The 20,753-nt window shown below is 39.3% G+C and overlaps 1 protein-coding gene across 2 annotated transcripts in view; it reads right to left on the minus strand.

The window, feature by feature from the left end:
* Positions 1-20,753, minus strand: part of LOC114032028 (protein Shroom3-like) — a 96,381-nt gene that overhangs the window by 34,041 nt on the left and 41,587 nt on the right. Inside the window, exon 3 of one of the 2 annotated variants that reach the window (XM_027847234.1) lies at positions 3,924-4,055. In XM_027847234.1, the coding sequence (XP_027703035.1) occupies positions 3,924-3,982 (59 nt within the window). In that variant the 5' untranslated portion in view covers positions 3,983-4,055. Of the gene's footprint in view, positions 1-490; positions 539-3,923; positions 4,056-20,753 lie in introns of those variants that run through there. The other variant, XM_027847233.1, reaches the window with a different exon arrangement.

Raw genomic sequence — 20,753 nt, forward strand, 5'->3', positions numbered from 1 at the left:
CCTGGAGCCAGGGCTAGGGTTTGGTAAAGGAAGGATGATGAGCATCCATTAACATGGCAGCTAGACCACTAGATGCCACTGGTGTGCCTTGGAAATGTGCCTGGCAAACACATACAGCTGGGTTCCAAGCAGGCTGGGAAGGGGCCATCTGCCAGAATTGCTGTTGCCATCATAGAAAGCCTTCGGCATGAAATGAATAGATTACAGGATGATTTGTGCAGGGTGATGGAAGAAACACAGATTTCTACTGTAGCTTTTGAAGTAATGTGAGCCTTTCTTTCTTTAACCCACCCCACACAGCTCTTTTGAGCTGACAAGTTGTTGTATTAAGAAAAATGTCCTAGCAATGGATGGGCAGCTTGAATGAAAAGGGTCAGAAGTGATGGGGAAAGAGGTGGCAGGCACTCGTGTCAAACCATCTCCAGATTTTGGGGAAAGAGGAAAATGAGAATTCCCCTCATGTAGGGCTCTGCCATTCCTTCTAACTGACCTGTAAAGGAAAAAAGTTGCACCAGATCAGAGGTTCTTAACTTGGGATTCACAGATCCCCCTGGGGTCCATGGATAGATTTCAGAGGATCTGTGAGTAGAGATGGTAGAAAAATGATGACCTTATTTTGACTAGCCTCTAACTGAAATTTAGCATTTCCTTCAATAATTCAAAAACATTAATTTGGGAAGGGGTTCATAACTTTTACCAGACTGCTAAAGAGGTCAATTACATTAAAAAAAAATTAGGATGAACTAGATTTCTGTTCAGTCTCTGATACACAGAAGTCACTTAACCACTTAAAACTTTCACTGTCCCAGGAAATGCCTGAAGATTATAAGATGTAGAAGAGGTGGCTTATCTGACCCAGGAGAGGGAGGCTTTTCCCTGAGAATTCCCTATAACAGAGAAATCGCAGATTCTATTTAAAAAAAAAAAAGTGCTATAAACACAAGCTGTCCAGGTGGTACAGTGCATAGAGTGCCTGGCCTGGAGTCAGGAAGATTTATCTTCCTGAGCTCAAATCTGGCTTCAGACACTTACTAGCCATGGGACCCTGGGCAAGTCATTTAACCCCATTTGCCTCAGTTTCCTCATCTGTAAAATGAGCTGGAGAAGGAAATGGCAAACCACTCCAGTATCTTTGCCAAGAAAACCCTAAATGCGGTCATGAAGAGTCAGACGAGACTGAAACAGTAACAACAGAATTATTCACGTCTGGGAACGTGGTAAATTCTGTTTTCCTACCAATCAAAGGTTACCCTGATACTAAATTCTCTCAACTTATCGTACAGCTTTTGGTCTTGGCTTCCATCAGAGACGAACAGGGAGGTGTGGGTGTGTATTTAGTGCTCAACACATCCATCAGCTAAAGTATACCCCTAGCCTAAGGCAGTTTTATGATTCTCATTTATATGGGTGGCTTAACTCTGTTTACATTCCCTTTGTTCACAAACAAAAACTGAAAAACTCCCACTTCTGGAATTTTAGGAAAGGGATAACCACCCCCTCCAGTCCTAGCATCAGGCCCCCTGGACAATCAGACCCCTGGACAATCAGACTGCTAACTGATTCTAGTTCACTCAGGTTCCAAGTTTGTAGGTCAGAGGGACCTCTCTCCAATGCTTTTGGGAGCTGGGACTTGGTCCTCTCCTAAATGACAAACAAATTAAAAAATTATTTCATGAAGAGGAGAGAGGAACAAAGAATACTAGGGGGTAGGGAGAAGGAGGCAAAGTCATATTTAAACAAAATAACAGACAAACAAAAAACAATGTCTCTCAAAGATGGTAACTGTTAACCTTTGGAAATCTCCCACTGAACCCCATCTCCCACGGAGGACTGTCAGAAATCATCATGATTTTACTTACAGACACTCATCAAAATGACTGTACTCCAATGGGCACGGCCTCCCTGCTGGCTCAGCCCTTTATTTTATGTGGGAATTTGGATTTATTTCTCTTTGGGAGGTGGCCAGTTGCAGAAGCAACGGAGATAAGGAACGTTGGCTTGCATTAAGCGTATCTTAGCAAGGAGCTGGGCATGGTTCTTGGATCACCCCTTTCCATGCCCTGCTCCCCCCTGTCCCAGAAGAGGGTGTGTTCAGGCCATCTTCTGGGCTTCGGTTTTAAACCTTGCTGGAAGCTGGAGCTTCTTATTGTATTTCTAAAAAATATTATCATTTACATGACTAATGTGAAAATATGTTTAATATGAATGTATATGTATAGCCTATATCTGATTGCAGGCTGTCCTGTGGAGGGGGAGAAAATTTAGAACTCAAAATTTTATGGAAGTATATTTTTAAAATAAAAATAAAAAAAATTAAGATATTGCCATTTAAAAAATCTAAAGTTCCATTAAATTTGACATATGCTTAGGAACGTGCTCCATGCAAGGCCTGGTGCCATCTTCTAGAAAGAGCTAGATGATGGTTTGGTGGAGAATGAAGTGGTAGCTGTGTCCGGAGAAAGGTTTTCTACTCTTACATGGACTCTTGACTTGCCATGTAACCTTAAGAAACCTGCATAAAAGGCTTTTCTGTTAATTCAGTGGGAAAACATTTTTTTTTTGCAAGTACAAATCATGGAATAATTAAAAGTTTTTCTCTATGGATTTGGAGTCCTTTGTCAATAGCTTTGGGAAATCCATTTAATCCAAGAGGTGTTGGACCTGGCGTCAGGAAGACCTCTGTTCAGATCCCATCTCAGACACTTACTAGCTTTGTAACCATGGGCAAGTCACTTAATTTCTATAAACTTCATGCTCTGTTGGACTTAGTCATCTGAAATCTGTAAGATGATTTCCAGATGTAAATCTATGAACCCATGTCTCTTCCCCAGTTTTTCCTAATTATGCAATAGTCTCATAAGTAGCATCTGGCACATAGTAGGTGCTTAGATATTTGTCAACTGACATAAACTGACGCAAGACCCTGACTTATATTAGTAGGCCAACTGCAAAGTAGGCAATGATTTGAAAAGTAGGGATATGAGAAAGGGAGAAAAGAAAAAATGGGAAATAGATGAAGTAGGATGTCCATGCAGAGGGTGGAAAAAACAAAGATTAAAAAGAACATTCTAAGAAAAAAATGAGTGCACTTTTTACTCCAGCAAGCAAAGCATCTGGAATTTTCTCTTGAAAATAAAGAAGAAAGGTGTCTTTACTATAAGCCAAAATTTGGCAATACTCCCCTCAGTAAATAGGCTTTGGCAGGGAGGAAAGTTTCTGTTTGTTGTTCTTTTTAGTATAGTTTTAAAATGTTTTACTAGAGAAACAGCCAATCTGAAAATGTATAGATCCCTCAAATAGGCAGGCGGAGATTGGAATGATTCTGGATTCCCACCTCCCACTCTAGGAAGAGATTTAACATCAGGTTCTGCTCATGTATTAAATTCTGGAGAGGGAGGAATTGGGGGAAGGGGGGTGGCAAGAAGGATGGTTTAATCCTCAGGGTTCATAAAAAAGTATAATCTTTAAAAAAAAAATTTCATTTCTCCCCCCATATGTATAAAGCCAATTTTTAACATTCATTCAAAAAAAAATTTGAGTTCCAAATTTTCTCCCCTCCTGCTTAAGACAGTAAGCAATTTGATAGAGGTTATTTACAGGCAAGCATGTAAAACATGTTTCCATATTAGTTATGCTGTGGAAGAAGAAACAGACCGTTAGGGAAAAAAATACAGAAAAAAAAAGAAAGTCAAAATAGCATGCTTTGATCTGCATCTAGATGCCATCAGTTCTTTCTCTGGATGAAGATAGCACTGAGGGTGTATTTTATGAAAGAGAGAAAAGGACACAGGCTGAAAATGATGTAAAAAGGGAGACTAAGAGAAAAGATGTTCCATTCTGGGCACATCACTGGGAGAGAAACCAAAAAACCCGTTGTCATTCTTTGAGTCCACTCAGCCACAGCTGAGGTGTCTGCTACAGACCTGGAATGATAATTTTGGTGCCAAGGAGAACCAATCGTGCCCTGAGATATTTGCATCATGCTGGCATCAGTCCGGTCCTCTCCAGATGTGGTTGAATGCCAGGAGTGTGGTCGGCTCACAGGTTCACTGCACCTGGAGAGAGAGAGAGATAGGAAAGGCAACCCTTCAGTGTCGGCAATATCACAGCAGATTCTTCATGAAGGCTAACACGTGAATTTAGAAGTTTAAGGTGGCATATTTTCATATATCTCAAAGTAACAAGTATATACTTATAAAGGCTCTAGAGAATATTTCTATCAGTCATTCTCTTACTGTTCCTACTCATAACGTCTTCAAATGGCCAAGCTGCCCTAATGTTGTTGTGGTTATCATCATCAACCATTATCATTGTTATATCTCATTTGGCTTCAATTGTTCCATGGGCAAAATGTGTGAATGGTAACATTTGTTTCTTTTCAATCTCTTAGTCAGTCCTGGAAAGATGAGTTATTGTCTACAGAGGGGTTGAGGTCCTCCTTTCTGTTGGGTAAATAAAAACGCTATCATCATTTCAAGTACTTGGCAAGAATCAGGTAAAGATTAGCAGCTAATTGAGTACCAGGCTTCTTTTCTCCTTGAGCTAATGAGAGTAGATCTCATTCTGGTCCTCTGGTTTGCAAAATTGCCCCCATTTTTATTGTCTAGTGACTTTAACTTTGGACCATCTTAAAAAAAAAAAAGAGCAAAGGAAGAAAATGTACATGGTCATAGTTGTAGACTGAATGCAGAAGAATGAGTCTGGTGAATGATGCTATGCCAGGCTGTTTATCTCTCTTCACCTCTGCCATCTGGACATCTTAGACGTGGAACTCTGGCAGTTTTCTTGGTCTACTCCCTGGACATTAAATGCCTCTGTGAACCTTTCACTAATGATACTTATGTTGTGCCAGTTTGTGTCTCCCAAAGATAAAAAAAATGTATGAAACCAGAAAATCTTAACATGTACCCTCACATTTCCTTTTGTAGAATGGCTTTATTCTCATGCTTAGTCTTAAATGAAATCTGACTGGCCTCTTAATAATAAGCTGACATTTTAATCATGCTTTATGATTTACAAAACTTTTCCTACATAAGATGCCTCTTTCTAATTTGGACAACTATATATATATATATATATCTATATCTATATCTATATATATATATCTATTGTTTGTTTGTTTGTTTTTGTTTTTTGTTTTTTTCGTTTTAGGCAATTGGGGTTAAGTGACTTGTCCAGGGCCACACAGCTAGTAAGTGTCAAGTGTTTGGTCTGAGGCCAAATTTGAACTCAGGTCCTCCTGACTTCAGGGTCGGTGCTCTATCCACTGCGCCACCTAGCTGCCCCCGGACAACTATATTAAGAAATGGGAAAGAAACAAAAATAGTTGTGAGAAACACTAAAAAGGGAGATGCTCAGAGAAAAGACATGTACTCAAAATAAAGATGATTGAACTATCACATTTCCCAGAATCTAAATGACATGAGTAATATAAAGACTCTGAGGTGGATTGGTGGGAAGTCTTTAGTACTTAGGGCTGTTTGGTGACTATAGGACAACTGTATATTGCCTAGTTGTAGTCAAACTAATAGAAATGTGAGTTTAGGTTTCTTAACATAAGATAAAGGTGAGTCATTTGACAGAAGATAACTTGGTTTGGATGGGTAAGGTTGGTGGAGACCATAACTCACATGAGAAAAAACTAGATTTCTGAATGGGTCTGACAAAGAGAGTGACTAAGTTAACCTTGAGGAAAGTGAGGGGGTAGGGTGAGGTGCTCTATGCCCACCACCCTACACATCCATTCTCATTTGATCTTCCCAAGTACACTATGAGATAGGTAGTGGCAGGATAATTATTTCTATTTTACAAAAAGTTGAGCTGAGACTCAGGGCAACTCAATAAGTTGTTCAAGGTTACACATAAAGATGGAAACTGTACTCAGTTCTGACTGTAAAGATGGCATTCCTTTTATGTATTTTTAAAAATCACACAGTTCTTGCCTTCATAAATCTGGCTTGTTCTACTCCTACTCAAATCCTAGTTCTGAAGGAGTGGGAAATGGATGATTACCTTAGGTAAAGTTTAGGGAGCTCCTCTAAAGCTTATAGAATGATAGTAGCTAGCATTTATATATCACTTCAAGGTTTTCAAAGTTTTATAGATATCCTTTTATCCTCAAGACAACCCTATAAGTAGATGCTATTACTATTCCCATCTTACAGGGGAGGAAACTGGGGCATATAGTAAGTGACTTGCCTAGTTTTACACAGATAGCAAGTGGCTGGTACTGGTGTCAGCAGACTTTGGTATTTTTTGATCCAGGTTCAGTCCTCCATCCACTGCAATACCTCATGTGAAGGGCAAGTCTATAGATTTCCACATATTGACCCCAGAAAAGATTTTGCCTTGGAGGAGGCAACTGCTTGTTTAAGACTCATGTCCCCCCCAAGCCTTTTCCTAGGGTAACTTCTCCTGGGCTTACTTCCATGTTCAGCCCTCAAACCTCACCTGAATCTGTGGGTATACCCAGACTCTATGGTCCCTTCTTTTCATAGTCTAACCTGTTCAGTTCTATGTCAATTTAATCCTCAGTTCTGACAACAGGAGTCTGAGGACTAGGGATAGAGATCACAGAAGTGAGCACTAAAAAGAGATTATTTGATTCTTTAAATTTGTGCCAAGCCCACTGAGTAACATGAGATTGTACCATGACGTCAACTGTACAAAATTGAACGCAGAGATCGCCTCATTAACTCAGTAAAATTTTGTTTATGTACTCATACTGACCATCTGTGCTCAACTAGAGCACCCAAAGGGGAAAAGGAAAGGCTTAAGAAAGGGAAATGGACGAAACTTAAGAACCTAGAACTATAATCTTTGGAGGAGAAGCATTCCCACTTTTAACCCTGGGGTGCTGAGAGTGGGTGAGTCCTCTGTTTCAAGAGAGGCTGCTCTAGGTTAGGGCATCTTGTTTTGTTTCCAGTTAAGTGGACTGTGTTTACTTAAGACCTTAATGAGAAAGAGAAACTGAGGGAAAAAGCAGAAGCAAAGAAAAAGCATAATTATTGCTTTCTGCAGATGAGAATTTAGAAAACTCTGAAGGGTGAAACAAAAAATTAATTGAAACAACAAATTCAACAAGGTTGTAGAATATAAAATAAATGTGCAGAAATCCTTGTTGATAATATAAAATGATTTTATACTACCAATAAAACCCAGAAAAGTGTTAAAAAAGAAAGGGCATGTCAAATAATTAAAGAAGACATGAAATATTAGAGTCTATCTATCCAAGACACATCCAAACTAGAATCCAACTATAAAATACTATTTGCAGAAATAAAAACTGACTTAAATATAACTAAAGAAATATTTATTGCTCATGGGTAGGTCAAGCCAATAATAAAAATTAAAATAACAACTAAATTTACCTATTCAATGCTCTACCAGTCAAACTATAAAAGGACTATATTATACAGCTAGAAAAAAATAATAAAATTCATAGAGGAACAAAAGGTCAAGAATCTCAGGAATAATCATGAAAAAGGTGGTTAAAAAAAGGGGGGGGGGAGTCTATTAGTACCAGATCTTAAAGTCTATTATAATCAGTAATTAAAAAAAAATGATTTGATTCTGGTTAATAAAGACATCGATCAGTGGAGCAAAGTAGGTAAGCCTAGGGTTCAGAAAGCCTAAAGATATCAGTTGCTGGGATAAAGAATCACTTTTTAAGAATAATGACTGGGAAAACAGGAAAGCAGTTTGGCAGAAATGGGTATAGATCAACCCCTAACACCATATACCAAGATTAATTCTAAATGGATATGTGACTTAGACATAAAAGGTGAGAGATATCATAAATAAATTAAAGGACAAGGAAGAAATTACCTTTCAGATCTATGGATAGGGGAAGAGTTTGAGTAAACCAGTAATAGAGAAGATCATGGAACATAGAATGAACAATTTTGATTATATAAAGATCTACATGTACAAAAATATTTTAGCAGAACTTTTCACAGTAATCTCAAACCAGAAGCTAGCATTCTTACCTACTGGAGAATGGCTATACAAATTAGGGCACATGAATATAATGAAATACTACATAGAAATGTCATAGTTTTAAAGAAAATTAGGAAGAACTATGATGTGAGGCAGAGTAAAGTTAATAGAACTAGGAAAACAAGGTACACAATGACAAGAAGATTAAAGAAAAAAACAGCTTTGAAAGATTTTACAACTCTGATAAATCAAGAACAAAGATGGCTAAAGAGAAATCATACCACCCTCCCCCACCCAGACAGGTGATGGAATTAAAATTTAGATTAAAAACATGCATATTTGGACATGAGAAACGTAAAAATTTGTTTTGCTAGACTGTTTGTCATCAGAGTTTTTAACTGTTTCACTGGAGGGTGGGTAAATGGAGGGATAAAAGGAGGTAGAGATAATAAATGTTTGTCAAAATAAGCTTTTTTAAAATGAAAATAAAACAGAAACAATGTAGTTTGGAGAGGATAATGCACTTGCAATGGGATGAGAGTGGTGAGAAGCAGGAAAGGTGTGTGCAGAAGGTGGCATTTGAAGTGAATCTTAAAGGAAAACAAAGAAAAGGCAGAGGTGAAGAAGGAGTGTCAGAAACATCCAGTGCAAAGGATGGGAGATGGAAAGTGGGAGAGGTGTTAGAGAACACTCCAAAAATAAGAGATACACTGGATCCCTGACCTCAAGGAACTTATATTCCATTGGGGGAAAAACATGGACAACAAGGTCTGATCTATATTTGCAAAGGGAGTTTCCTCATTGGAACTTCTCTACACCAATGACATCAGTGGTCCAGTTCCAAACTCCTTTGTGATTTTTCTTGTGAGGTCTTACCACGTCACTCCCCTATTCAATAAATCTCAATGTCTCCTTACTGCAGAATGAATTCCATTACTCTTAACATGCCTTAACTTGTTCCCCAATTGATGAGCATTCCTTCAGTTTCCAATTCTTTGCCATCACAAAAGGAGCTGCTGTAAGTATTTTTGTACAGACGTGTCCTTTTCCTCTTTGATTAATTAGGGTTTTGATGGAGTTGTGGTATATCTCTAGGTCAAAGGGTACACCCAGTTTAGTGGAGTATTCATTCCAAATGCCTTTCAGAACGGTTGTACCAATTCATAGGTCCACCAGCAATGCGCTGGAGTAGAGGGGCAGCCTCAGGACCACAGCCTCTTAGCCTGTGAACCGAGTCTCGGATCCCACCTTAAGGGAACCTGTACAAGTGTTCCAGCCCTGTTCTTTGCCCAGGGCTGAATTTGAGGTGGCCTCTTCTAGATTAACTTGACCCAACAGTGGCTTCTGAGCCTGGAGACTGAATCTTTAGTTTCAGATTCCTCCCACCTCATGTGATCACCAGTTCTGAGGCTTGTTCCCCTGGAGGCTGAGTTTGAGATCCCATCCTGCTATTTTGCTCCTGGGGTCTGGCTCGGCCATCCTGTCCCATACCTGTTCTACAGGTTCTGCCCTGTGGAAGAACCATGTACTTGCGGTTCAAATTTGTGATCCTGAGCTTGAAAGATGACCCAGCATGGTTTCTCCTTAGATTTTTATCACCACTTTGTCTCTGACCCTTGTCAGAGATCTTTGGTGGTAGTTTTCAGGGAAGCCGGGCTGCAATGTTTCCTCTAACTTTGCCATCTTGGCTGGTTTCTGGTTTAGTTTTCCAATCTCATTATACATTATTCCTCTTGGGGCACTTGACAACACAGCCTTCCTATCTTTTATGTTGTATTTTTATGTATGTTTGTTCTGCACACACGTCTCCTACAATAGGAGATAAAATTCTTGAGAGTACAGATGATTTCATTCTTTGTATCTCTAGTCCTAGCATGGTGTCTGGTACATGGCAGATGATTATTAAAATACTTGTTGATTGACCGAAGAATTCCACATGCCTTCAGATTTTGTGACATCTTGAATTTTTAGAAGGAAAGCTTTTCTACAGTACACCATATTAAGAAAATTAATATTAAGAATATTAAGAAAAGCCAAAGCATGACCCCTTCTCTTCTATTCCATATTCGCTCTCTCCCCACTCTTCCCTCTCTCTCCTGCCCTCCTTCTCTCTCTCTCTCTCTCTCTAATCTAAATTTTTCCTTTATGTAAAATTTGAACAGAGCTCTTTTGTACTGTTTTGTACCGCAAAACAAGGAAGCTGAGACTACACAATGGGAGAGATTGATGAAACTAGATTATTAACTGACACTATTGCCCTGTCTGGACCCTCCTGAGATGCTATTGTTAGAATAGAGACGGCTCAGGATATTTTTGTTATACCTGTATCTTGGAGGTTTCAATTCAACTCAGCTATCTATTGAGTACTGAGTACATTCCTTCCACCATGCTAGATGAGAACTGTGATACAAAAATAATATATGGCCTAGCCCTGGCTTTCAAGGACCTTCTGAGGATAAATAGACTCACTCATACAAAACAAGGAACAGGACAAGACCATTTAAAATTAATTGCCAAAGTGAAGATGGTCAAAGGTCATGGTATATGAAATGTAAGAGGTAACCAAGCAAGGATGTGACTGGTCTTGCCTGGATCTAGCCTAAGATCTCTCTAAAGGAGGAAACTTGAGATGGTTTGAAGATGTGTTGATAGAAAAAGTCAAATAATGCTTGAAAAAATGAACATGCTGGAATGAACATTTGTTTCTTTTTGATAGAACTTCAATCTAAAGCTATAACCAAGATGAGTATATTAAAAGCATGTTGGCCATCAACTGGGTAAAAGGCTAATGAGTACCCAGGAGAATTGGCCCAATATGGTCAACGTTACCAAATGTAAGTGGGGTGATCCAGGACATCACTGGTTAAGTTTAAGTTGGATTTAGTAGAGCAATTTAGCCATTTCTTGGGTCCTGGCCTAGAAGAACAGAAGTAGAGGCCAGAGCCAGTCCCCATAAGCCCTCTATGAGGAGACAGTCACTGTTGTGCATGTTCAAATCACTTGTATTAACAGAAGAGTTAACTCAAGAGACCAGGCATCTGCTGTGGTGTGACTTAGAAAATGCCTGAAAACACCAAGATCTCCACCACTCAAGGGCAGCCTGTCAGGGCTATAACAAGGAATGGAACCAAGGTCTGATTGGAGATCTTGCAAAAAAGATAGAGACAGGTGGAGACTGAGACAAAGGCCAGGGACTGAGGCGGGGGGGGGGGACCTAATGGGAGCCAAGATTCCCATGATGGCAGCAGCCACAGAATCCAGGCTACATATGGGACAAGATCGAACAGGGTCTGGTCAAACCATTCAAAAGTACTGAAGGGGATGGAGCCTGCTCCTGACACAAAGTCTCAAAGCAAGAACCAAGACTAGAAATATAAATAAACAGGAGAAAGCTTAAAACATAATGAATAAATCCTGTAAGCTGAGAAGCACAAGAAGTCAACCCAGAAGAATGTAATGCCATTCGGGGAAAAAATGTTTCAGTCACAGGCACTACAAAAGTGACTGGAAGAAATGGGGAGGAAAAAAAAAATTGGTAGCAAAGTTAAGAACTCATGGAAAAACAATAGAACGAGACAGCATAGCTCAGAATAGAGGGTGAATGACTATCTTACCCAAGATGCGGACTCCCTAGAATGAAGCAAACCAAATGAATCAAATGAAATGAATCAAAGAAAAAACATTTTAAACAAAATGAAAAATAATGATTAAAAAATAGAATTGCAGGAAGGTAGATTTTTATTCTCAAAAAACAACCACCACTGCCTTGAAAAGAGGTCAAGGAGAGATAATTGAAGACTTATCAGGCCTCTAAAAACCACCAAATGACAAAAAAACCAAACCAAAACAAAACAAAAAACAAACCAAAAACCTAACCCCCTCCCCAAACCCCAAATACAGATACCACAATTCAAAAAATCATAATAGGGAAACTATCCAGATCTAGTACAACCAGAAAGAAAGAAGAAAATAGAAGGAATCTAATTCAAAAGGGTTAAATGATGCTGTGATTCTCATTAGAAAATGGGATGAATAACCAATTTCCCATCAGAATCAGAATCTCAGAAGCTGAGTTGAAAAGTACTAGTTCTTTCTAATTATCACAAAGGGAGCTCAATTAGACAAACACAGGGACAAGATTTTTTTTTTTACTGTTTTGTTGATCTTAAGAGAGGAAAGAAAAGGAAGGGGAAAGGCATACGCTAGGGAAGAAATGAGAAAGAAGTTGTAACTTGTTTTGCATAAGGCACCTCATGAACCTTACTTTTATGTGAACCTCACTCTTATGTGAACATGGTGTAGAAATACACTAAACTCGACAGAAGGGAAAGAGGGGAGCAAAATAAATTTCCACTGCAGAGGGTGGATCATAAAGGGGGGATTAGAAAGAAAGAATGTACAAGAATCAAAAGATTGAGAGCTGTGCTTAGAAAAGAGAGGAGGGGAAAAAGATTGTAGGAACAGATCACTTTAAATATAGATTATTACTGTTAAAAGTCTCTTTCCCCAGCTCCTTTTCCATTGGAAAGTATGGGGGGAAAGAAGAAAAGAGGGGTGAGGACATGATGGAAATGCAGAATTAACAGGCAGATCCATGACCATGGATGGGATGAACTCTATAAAATGAAAGAGAACGGCAGAATGGATTAGAAAGCAGAGCCCAGCAATATGCTGCTTACATGGAACATACTTAAATATAAGATGGAGAGAATTTGGAACTCAAAGTTTTAAAAACAAATGCTAAAAATTGTTTTTACATGTAACTGAGGAGAAATAAAATACTTAGTAAAAAACAAAACAAAACAAAAACCCCCAATCTTTTCTCATGTTACCAATAAAATCCAGAAGGAAGAGAAAGAAAAAAGAAAATTCCTTTCAAAACAATTACAGAGGATATTAAATATGTGGCAGTCCACCAATCGATGTACTCACAAGAATTGTAACTATACCTACAAAATATCCTTTGCAGAAATAAAGACAAGCCTAAAGACATCTCCTAAATAATGGGAGAAACATTAATTACTCGTGGGGCAGCTAGGTGGCGCAGTGGATAGAGCTCTGGCCTTGAAGTCAGGAGGACCTGAGTTCAAATCCAACCTAAGACACTTAACACTTACCAGCTGTGTGCCTGTGGGCAAGTCACTTAACCCCAGCAGAAATTAGTTTTAAACCAAGAACTCATATATTCTACAATAAACTTCAAATGAATGTTGTTGTTCATTTCTTTTGATCACGTCTGACTCTTCATCACCCCATCTTGGATTTTCTTGGAAAGGATATTGGAGTGGTTTGCCATTTCCTTCTCCAGCTTATTTTGCAGATGAGGAAACTGAGATAAACAGGGGTAAGCGACTTGCCCAGGGTCACACAGCTAGCAAGTATCTGAGACCTGATTTGAACTCAGGTTTTCCTGATTCCAGGCCCAGCTTTCTGTGCACTGTGCCCCACTTAGCTGCCCCCTCAATATAAACAACATTATAAAAGATAGATTAAAACTATGACTATGGATGTTTGTGTCCAAATAAGGGATAGAGAGGAAGGATCACAGGAGATAAAATAGTCAATTTTGAGTACATAAATTTCTTTCTTTTTTTTATTGCCAAAACAAAATCAATGCAGGAAAATTTATAAGTGAAATTGAGAACTAGAGAAAATTTTTTTAAAAGTTTGCAGCAAATTTACTTCACAAATATCTCATATCCAAGATATTCAGGAGAACTTTATAAATATTTAAGATCAATAAACATTCCCCAATAGAGAAATGGTCAAATAGCAACATGTAGTTCTAAAAAGAAGAAAGGCAAAGTATGAAAAAATGCTTCAAATTACTAATGAGAAAAAATTCAGATTTATACAACCCTGAGGTTCCACCTCATACCCACTGGATTGGCAAAGATAACAAAAAATGGAAATGACACTTGCTAATGGGATTATGGGAAGTTCAACATACTAATGTATTGTGTGTGGGAGGAGCTATGAATGATCCAGCCATTCTGGAAAGCACTCTGCCACTATCACCAAAACTGTGCATACTCTTCGACCCAGCAACCCCACTACTAGGCACATATCCCAAGGAACAAAAAAGGGAAAAATAACTCTACGTACAAAAATATAGTATAACAGCACTTTTTGTTATAGCAAAGAATTGGAATCTATGGGAAGTAGAAAGTGGACGAACTAATTATGACAGACAAATGTAAAACTATTGTGCCATAAGAATGATGAAAGGTCAGATTCAGTGAAGCCTGGTAGGACTTAATAAACTAATACAGGGTAAGGTGAACAGAATGAACAGAACAATTTACATGCAATGATAACATTGTGAAGGAAAATTAACTTGGCAAGACTTAAGAACTCTGATCAATGCAATGACCAGAAGTCTAAGGGTGACTCGCTCTTCTTACCTCTTGGCAGGGAAAGGAAGAAGTGGGGAAGCAGAATGAGACATAATATTTTTACAGACATAGTCAATGTGTGGATTTTGTAAATATAATTATGTTTTTGTTACAAGGGACAACTACTTTTGTGGAAGAAGGGAGAATTATGGGGGAAATGAGGGATGGTAATACAAAAAGGAAAGAAGAAATCAATGAAATTTTTTAAAAATTCACTTAAGAGATCAGAAGGAAATTCATCTGGGGCATAGACAAGCAGGGAAATGTTCAAACTATTGTATTAAATGTAACATATACTTTAAAAAAGCTGTATGTTGTCATTTCATGTTGTCACAAACAATTCTTTTTGTTTTGGTAAGGAATTATTGATGTGTGTGAAATGCATAATAATAATTTTTTTTAAGAGAAAAGGAAGTAGTGATAACCATGAGGTTCACTAAGAGATTGGGTCAGATGAAGTTTATTCTCTTTCTTGAAGGAATTTCATTCAACCCAGAGAATGGTGTAGATGGAGGTAACATAAATTTTAGAAAAGCACTTGATAAAGTCTCTCATGCTCTTTTTGTGGAAAAGATGGAAAGATGTGACCTAGAAAATATTACAGCTGGTTGAATCTGAACCGGTAGATTGGCCAAACCCAAAGAGTAGTCACTGATGGCATGCTGTCAACTTTTAAGGAGGTCTTTAGTGGAGTGCCCCAAGGATCTGTACTTAGCCTAGTACCATTAGGCATTTTTATCAGTTCCTTGGATAAAGGCACACATTGCATGTGCACCAGGAGTGGTGTCAGGAAGTGGTGTCACCTGGAGTCAGGAAGCCTCATCTTCCCAAATTCAAATCCAGCGTCACACTTACTAGCTGTGTGACCCTGGGCAAGTCACTTAATGCTGTTCAGTTTGCCTCAGTTTCCTCATCTCTAAAATGAGATGGAGAAGGAAATAGCAAACCACTCCAGTATCTTTGCCAAGGAAACCCCAAATGGGGTCACAAAGAGTCAGACATGACTGAAAACAACTGAACCACAACAAATACCATGCGTTCCCCTCCCACGTTAGGGTTTGAGGAAGACACAGCACACACCGTTCTCCCACTGCTACATAAACCCACAAAGAGTCTATCCTCTGAAGATTTTATGGGAACACAAAGGCCGATTTACAGATTGGCATTTTTTTTCCCCAATGCAAGCAAAGATAATGAAATTTTTCCAAACAAATGAAAAAAGTGGATTTTACAAGTCAGAGACCTGGTCTTCTTTGTGATTTTTTGAAACCAACAACATGTACCAAATATTTTCTCTACTCTCTCATGAATCTACTTTGTTTTAAACATCATTTACTTCTCACCCCTTAACTTCTTTCTCTTCTTTTCTTCAGTGGAAAAGTGATGATTACCATAAGGAAAGGTTCAGCTTCAGAAAGAGGACCATAATGGAAGCTAAGCATTTTGTGAAGACCAGACACAGAGCTAGGCACTCAGATACATATATAAGCAGAAAGAAAGGCAGTCTCTACCCTCAAAAACCTTACATTTTGATGGACAAAGACAACACACAGAAGCAAGCAGAAAAAGCGGGGCTATGATTATTCATTAAAATAAACCTTTTCAATCTAGTTGAAACCTGAATTCTAACATGAAAGAAGTCCACCTAGTGAAAATCTGAAAGCACAGGAGTTGTTTAGAGTTGTACAGTGGGAAGAGTTCTCACTGGCTTTAGAGTCAGAGGATGTGAGTTCGAATTCAGCCTCACTTCTTTGACCTTGGGCAATATGGTTCCCTTCTCTTGGCTTTGGTTTTCTGATCTATAAAATGAAATTGGACCTCTGGCTTGGACCAGAGGGGGTCCCTTCCAACTCTCAATCTATGATGCTATGATGCAGAACAGAAAGGTCTTTGGTGTCTATAAGAGCAAGATTTCCATGGAAGAATTTAAAAATGAGAGGAGCTGATACATGTACACACATATACACCTGTCATGACAGTATTGGGATAGAACAACTCTACTAAGCATTAAAAGAATGCTTCCTCATTGACTTTCAAGTGAACAAACACCAAGCAAAAACTGGAAAAACCAGCCTCTAACCACTGCAGATATCCCTGTTGCTATTATGCTTGGTAAGGGAGTAGACTTCCTTTTGAGAAGTAAAAGCATCCTTAGCTGGATGTATAAAAAATAAATGGGTTTCTCACTTTTGGCTGTTTATAAATTTGAAGGAATCATCCCTGATATCACCTTCTTGTGAATATGGGAAAAAAGAGATAGAGACAAGTATGACCTCAAAGTTTAATTTAGTAAAAACAACAGTGTGAGAAAGAGGTTCATGGGATTTGGAGCACAAAGGGACTTGGGAGATGAGCTAGCCCAACGCTCTCTCATTTTTCTAGACGAGATCCCAAGGGCTGGGAGGTGACCCCCCTGAAGCCTCCCTGGTCATAAAGAGCAGAGCCCGGGGTCCTGACTCCAGATCTACACTCCCTAATACACCACAGTCTGGATTTTGTATCTAGTGTCAAAGTTCAACAAGGCAGATCTCTTTCTCTTATAAATTTCAAGATGATATTTCAGCTAGATTCCCTTTATTTCTACTGTAGGTGGCCATGCAGGCGGAAGGCCTGGGTGACCTATACAGCAGGAATGTGCCTGGCGCCTGGCACCTGTGAGAAACAAGATGATGGTTGGCTCCTCTCAGATTCCTCAGGGAATCCGTGCCAAAGTCTCTAAGCGAAAGGTAAAGTAAACATCAGACGCTACATTCAACTCCTGAAGCACAGAATAGGATGTATATTGGAGATTCTGTTCTTAACAGGGCAGCAAGGAAGGATGGCTGCTTCCCAACCAGAGAAGTAGCAAGTACCTACAACAGCAGCAGCTGGGCTCAGTGCACGAGGAATGCTTTAAAAATATTCTTTTATTCTATTCTTAATCTATGGAACAAAACAAGCATTTCCATAACATAGTACAATAAAAAAAATGATTGTACATGAAAACGCAAATGCACAACTTGCTATTCCTTTCAAATATACGACAAAATCACCATGTAAATTTTTCTTTTTTTTTTTCTATTTATAAATATTCTGAGTAAAACTCTTAATCCCTAGCTGTGTGGGTATTCTGTGTGTATGTATGCATGTATATATGTAGATATATATAGATACGTATAGTATATATATTATATTCTGTATATATTATTTTAATATTTTATTTAACATTTATTAATATTTAATTTTGTTTTATATTTACATAATTTATTTTTATGTATTTATATACTTGTAATCTATTTATATAATTTACATTTATTTATATATAAATATATTATATATTTATATAATTTTATTTAATATCTAATATTTCCCTTAAAAATATGTCATGGACATTTGAAAAATGCTTAGCAAAGGCCTTTCAGCTGCTCTGATTTTGTTTTGCCCACAATATGTAAAAATTAAGAAGATGGGGAAAACCCAATGCACAGAGCTTACCTGGCAGTAACACAAACAGTCCTGTAGCCAGCTTCATTACATGCCCACTAGGTATTGCCAAGAAGCTGTTGCTTTCAGCTCCTGGGCCTGTTTCTATAACCTCTCTGGGTTGTAGAAGTCTTCTCAGCACTTCCACGGTCCACCAGCCTCAATTGTGCCGAATATGCTAGCCTTAGGGTGGATTGGAGGGAATCTCATCCCCAGCCATCCCTTGAAGCTTGGTTCTAGCTCTCAGTGCAGGCAAATGCTCAGAACCAATCCTCCCCAGGAAGGGTTAATCAGATGCCTGATGAGCCCACTCTGTAGGGGGAAAAATGTGCATCCTCTATTCTTGTGGAGAAAGAAGGGCCAAACAAGGGAGAGAAGGAAAATCTCTGGTTGGCAAAATGTCTCACAGGAAAAGCAGAAAATTGCTTTCAATGCATTCCCAGGCTAGAACCGTAACCTCCTCCACATACAAAAATGACACTGTCTGCGGAAGTCTTCAGTTGGGGTTTTTAAAGCTTCCAACAGAGTTGGGGAGGCAAGTCTCAGGTCCCTAATGAGGAAAGTCCAGGAGCTGTGGCTCTCTCCTTCTGTTTATACTTTGTCTGGGCAACACTGGAGGTTTAAGAGGCATTTTGTATTTCCCTTCCAACCAAGACAGACAACTTGGAATTCTCCTGAGGCGTTGGTCTCCAGTAAGTAAGAGCTCACACCTTTCAGAAGCCAATGTGCCTGATAGTTTCCAGGAAGATACTTGACCTGTTGCCAAGACTATCAGGGCTACCTGAGTCACCTTTGATGACTTTTCTAATTTTACGCTATATTTCTGTGTTTCTTCCTATGTGCTCCTTGAAGACAGGAACTGTTTTGTGTCCCTAGTACCAAGCCTGGTAGCTGGTATATAGTAGAAATTTAATAAAGTCTTCTTCAATTGAATTTAAGCTTGTTTTTGCTTTTTGGAGGCAACTGGATTTATGTGACTTGCCCAGGGTCACATAGCTAGTAAGTGTCTGAGGCCAAATTTGAACTCAGGTCCTTCTGACTTCAGGACTGGTGCTCTACCCACTGAGCCACCTTGCTGCCCTTTTGAACTGAACTTTGAAGAAAAGGCTCACAACATCCTCTTTTAGTGGGCAAGCACTGTTTCTGTTCAACATGTCTGGGGCTGGAGCGAACTCAGCACACCAGTACCTACAGATGGTCTAGTTGACATTCACAATATGATGAGAGGCGGGGCAAGGGTCCTGTACCTGCTCCATACTCTATGTGACCACATAATTATGAGGATGAAAGAAAAGGAACAAAAAATCAGTTAAAAAACACCATGCTAGGACTTCAACTTTTTTTTCTCGCCTTGCCCAATCTTCTCATCTTGTCTCAGTGCGGCTTATGGAAGCCAATCTCTGGGAAGTCCTGCCAAACAGCCAAGTCTTCAACGACAGGACCAGGGATGTACTGCATTTTTGTCCCATATGAACCAGCTTGGCTCATGATCAGAATACTGGACACCAGGTGATTATTTGTTCTTTTGACTTTAGCAACTCATGACACTGTCCATTAATAGGTAATGGGTTGTGATATGCCTTGATAGGGCACCCACGCAAATCAAATCAGGGAGCGTGGAAGTATTCATGCATGAAGCTACCCTATAGAGGTGTTGACTATGTTACAAAGAAATCCAACAGAACTGCTCCCTGCCCACTCCCTCTTCCACATCTCTGTTGGCACTGTTTCCGTTTCCTGGAAATGATTTCCTTCCCCATCCCACCACTTTTTTTTTTTTTTTTGGTAAGGCAATCAGGGTTAAGTGACTTGCCCAGGGTCACACAGCTAGTAAGCCTTTTCCCTTTTTGCCTACTGAACTTCCTCCTCACCCTTTAAAGCCTCAATGAAGCATTTCCTGATTGTTTTAATAACAACCTTCCCCTGGTTCCCATCATAGTTAGGACTATGGACTTCTTCAAAGCCCAAGAGCTATATGTGTTTATCATTCTTCCATCAGAATGAAAACAAGGTCGAATTCACACTTTATTTCCCTTGGGGACTACTAGAATACTCTCACACAGTAGGCGTTTTGAAAGAAGTGACTTGGTTTTTAAGAATTCCAAGTAACAAGGTAGCTAAAGGTGAGGGTCTATGTGACCTTGGCGGTCGGGGCGAGGAATATTAATCAGTAAGCTATTATGCCCTCCCAATAATTTGCTGCATTGTCTGTAACCGGCCCTGGGTGCTTTGGACTCCGAAAGGCAGGGTAGAGATCTTGCAGGGACTTTGGAAATAAAGGCTATGGCAGCAAGACAAGTGAAGAGAGGCTGCTCGTTGGCACAGTGAAAAGAGGACCCAGCTTGGAGTCAAGGACAATTCACACCAGGGTTAGAACAAGCACAGAGAGAATATAGCTTTGTTTCCAAGGAAGACGGTTAGATGGCATAGCAGATAGAGAACCTGCCTGGAGTCAGGAAGACCCGAGATCAAATCTAGCCTCAGATACTTACTAGCTGGGTGACCCTGGGCAAGTCACTTCACCTATTTGCCTCACTTTCCCCATCTAGGGATAACAATAGTTGCTACTTCCCAGGGCGTTTGAGAAGATCAAATAAGATCAAATCTATAACGTGTCTGGTATATAATAGGCACTAAATAAATGCTAGCTATTACAATTGTAATTATTATTATTATTGTTATTGGATGAAGTAAATATACTTCATCTCTCTGGGTCACAGTCATCTGTAAAATGAAGTGGTTGGACAAGACAACCTTCTAATTTATAATCTATGACTCCTCTAACTTTTTTTTTTGGCAAGGCAATCTAAACTTTTTTTGGGGGGGCTGAGGCAATCAGGGTTAAGTGACTTGCCCAGGGTCACATAGCTAGTAAGTGTCAAGTGTCTGAGGCTAAGTTTGACCTCAGGTCCTCCTGACTCCAGGGCCAGTGCTCTATCCACTGCACCACCTAACTAC

Source organism: Vombatus ursinus, unplaced genomic scaffold (genome assembly GCF_900497805.2).
Source record: "Vombatus ursinus unplaced genomic scaffold, bare-nosed wombat genome assembly UNPS02015396.1, whole genome shotgun sequence".
Lineage (NCBI taxonomy): Eukaryota > Metazoa > Chordata > Mammalia > Diprotodontia > Vombatidae > Vombatus > Vombatus ursinus.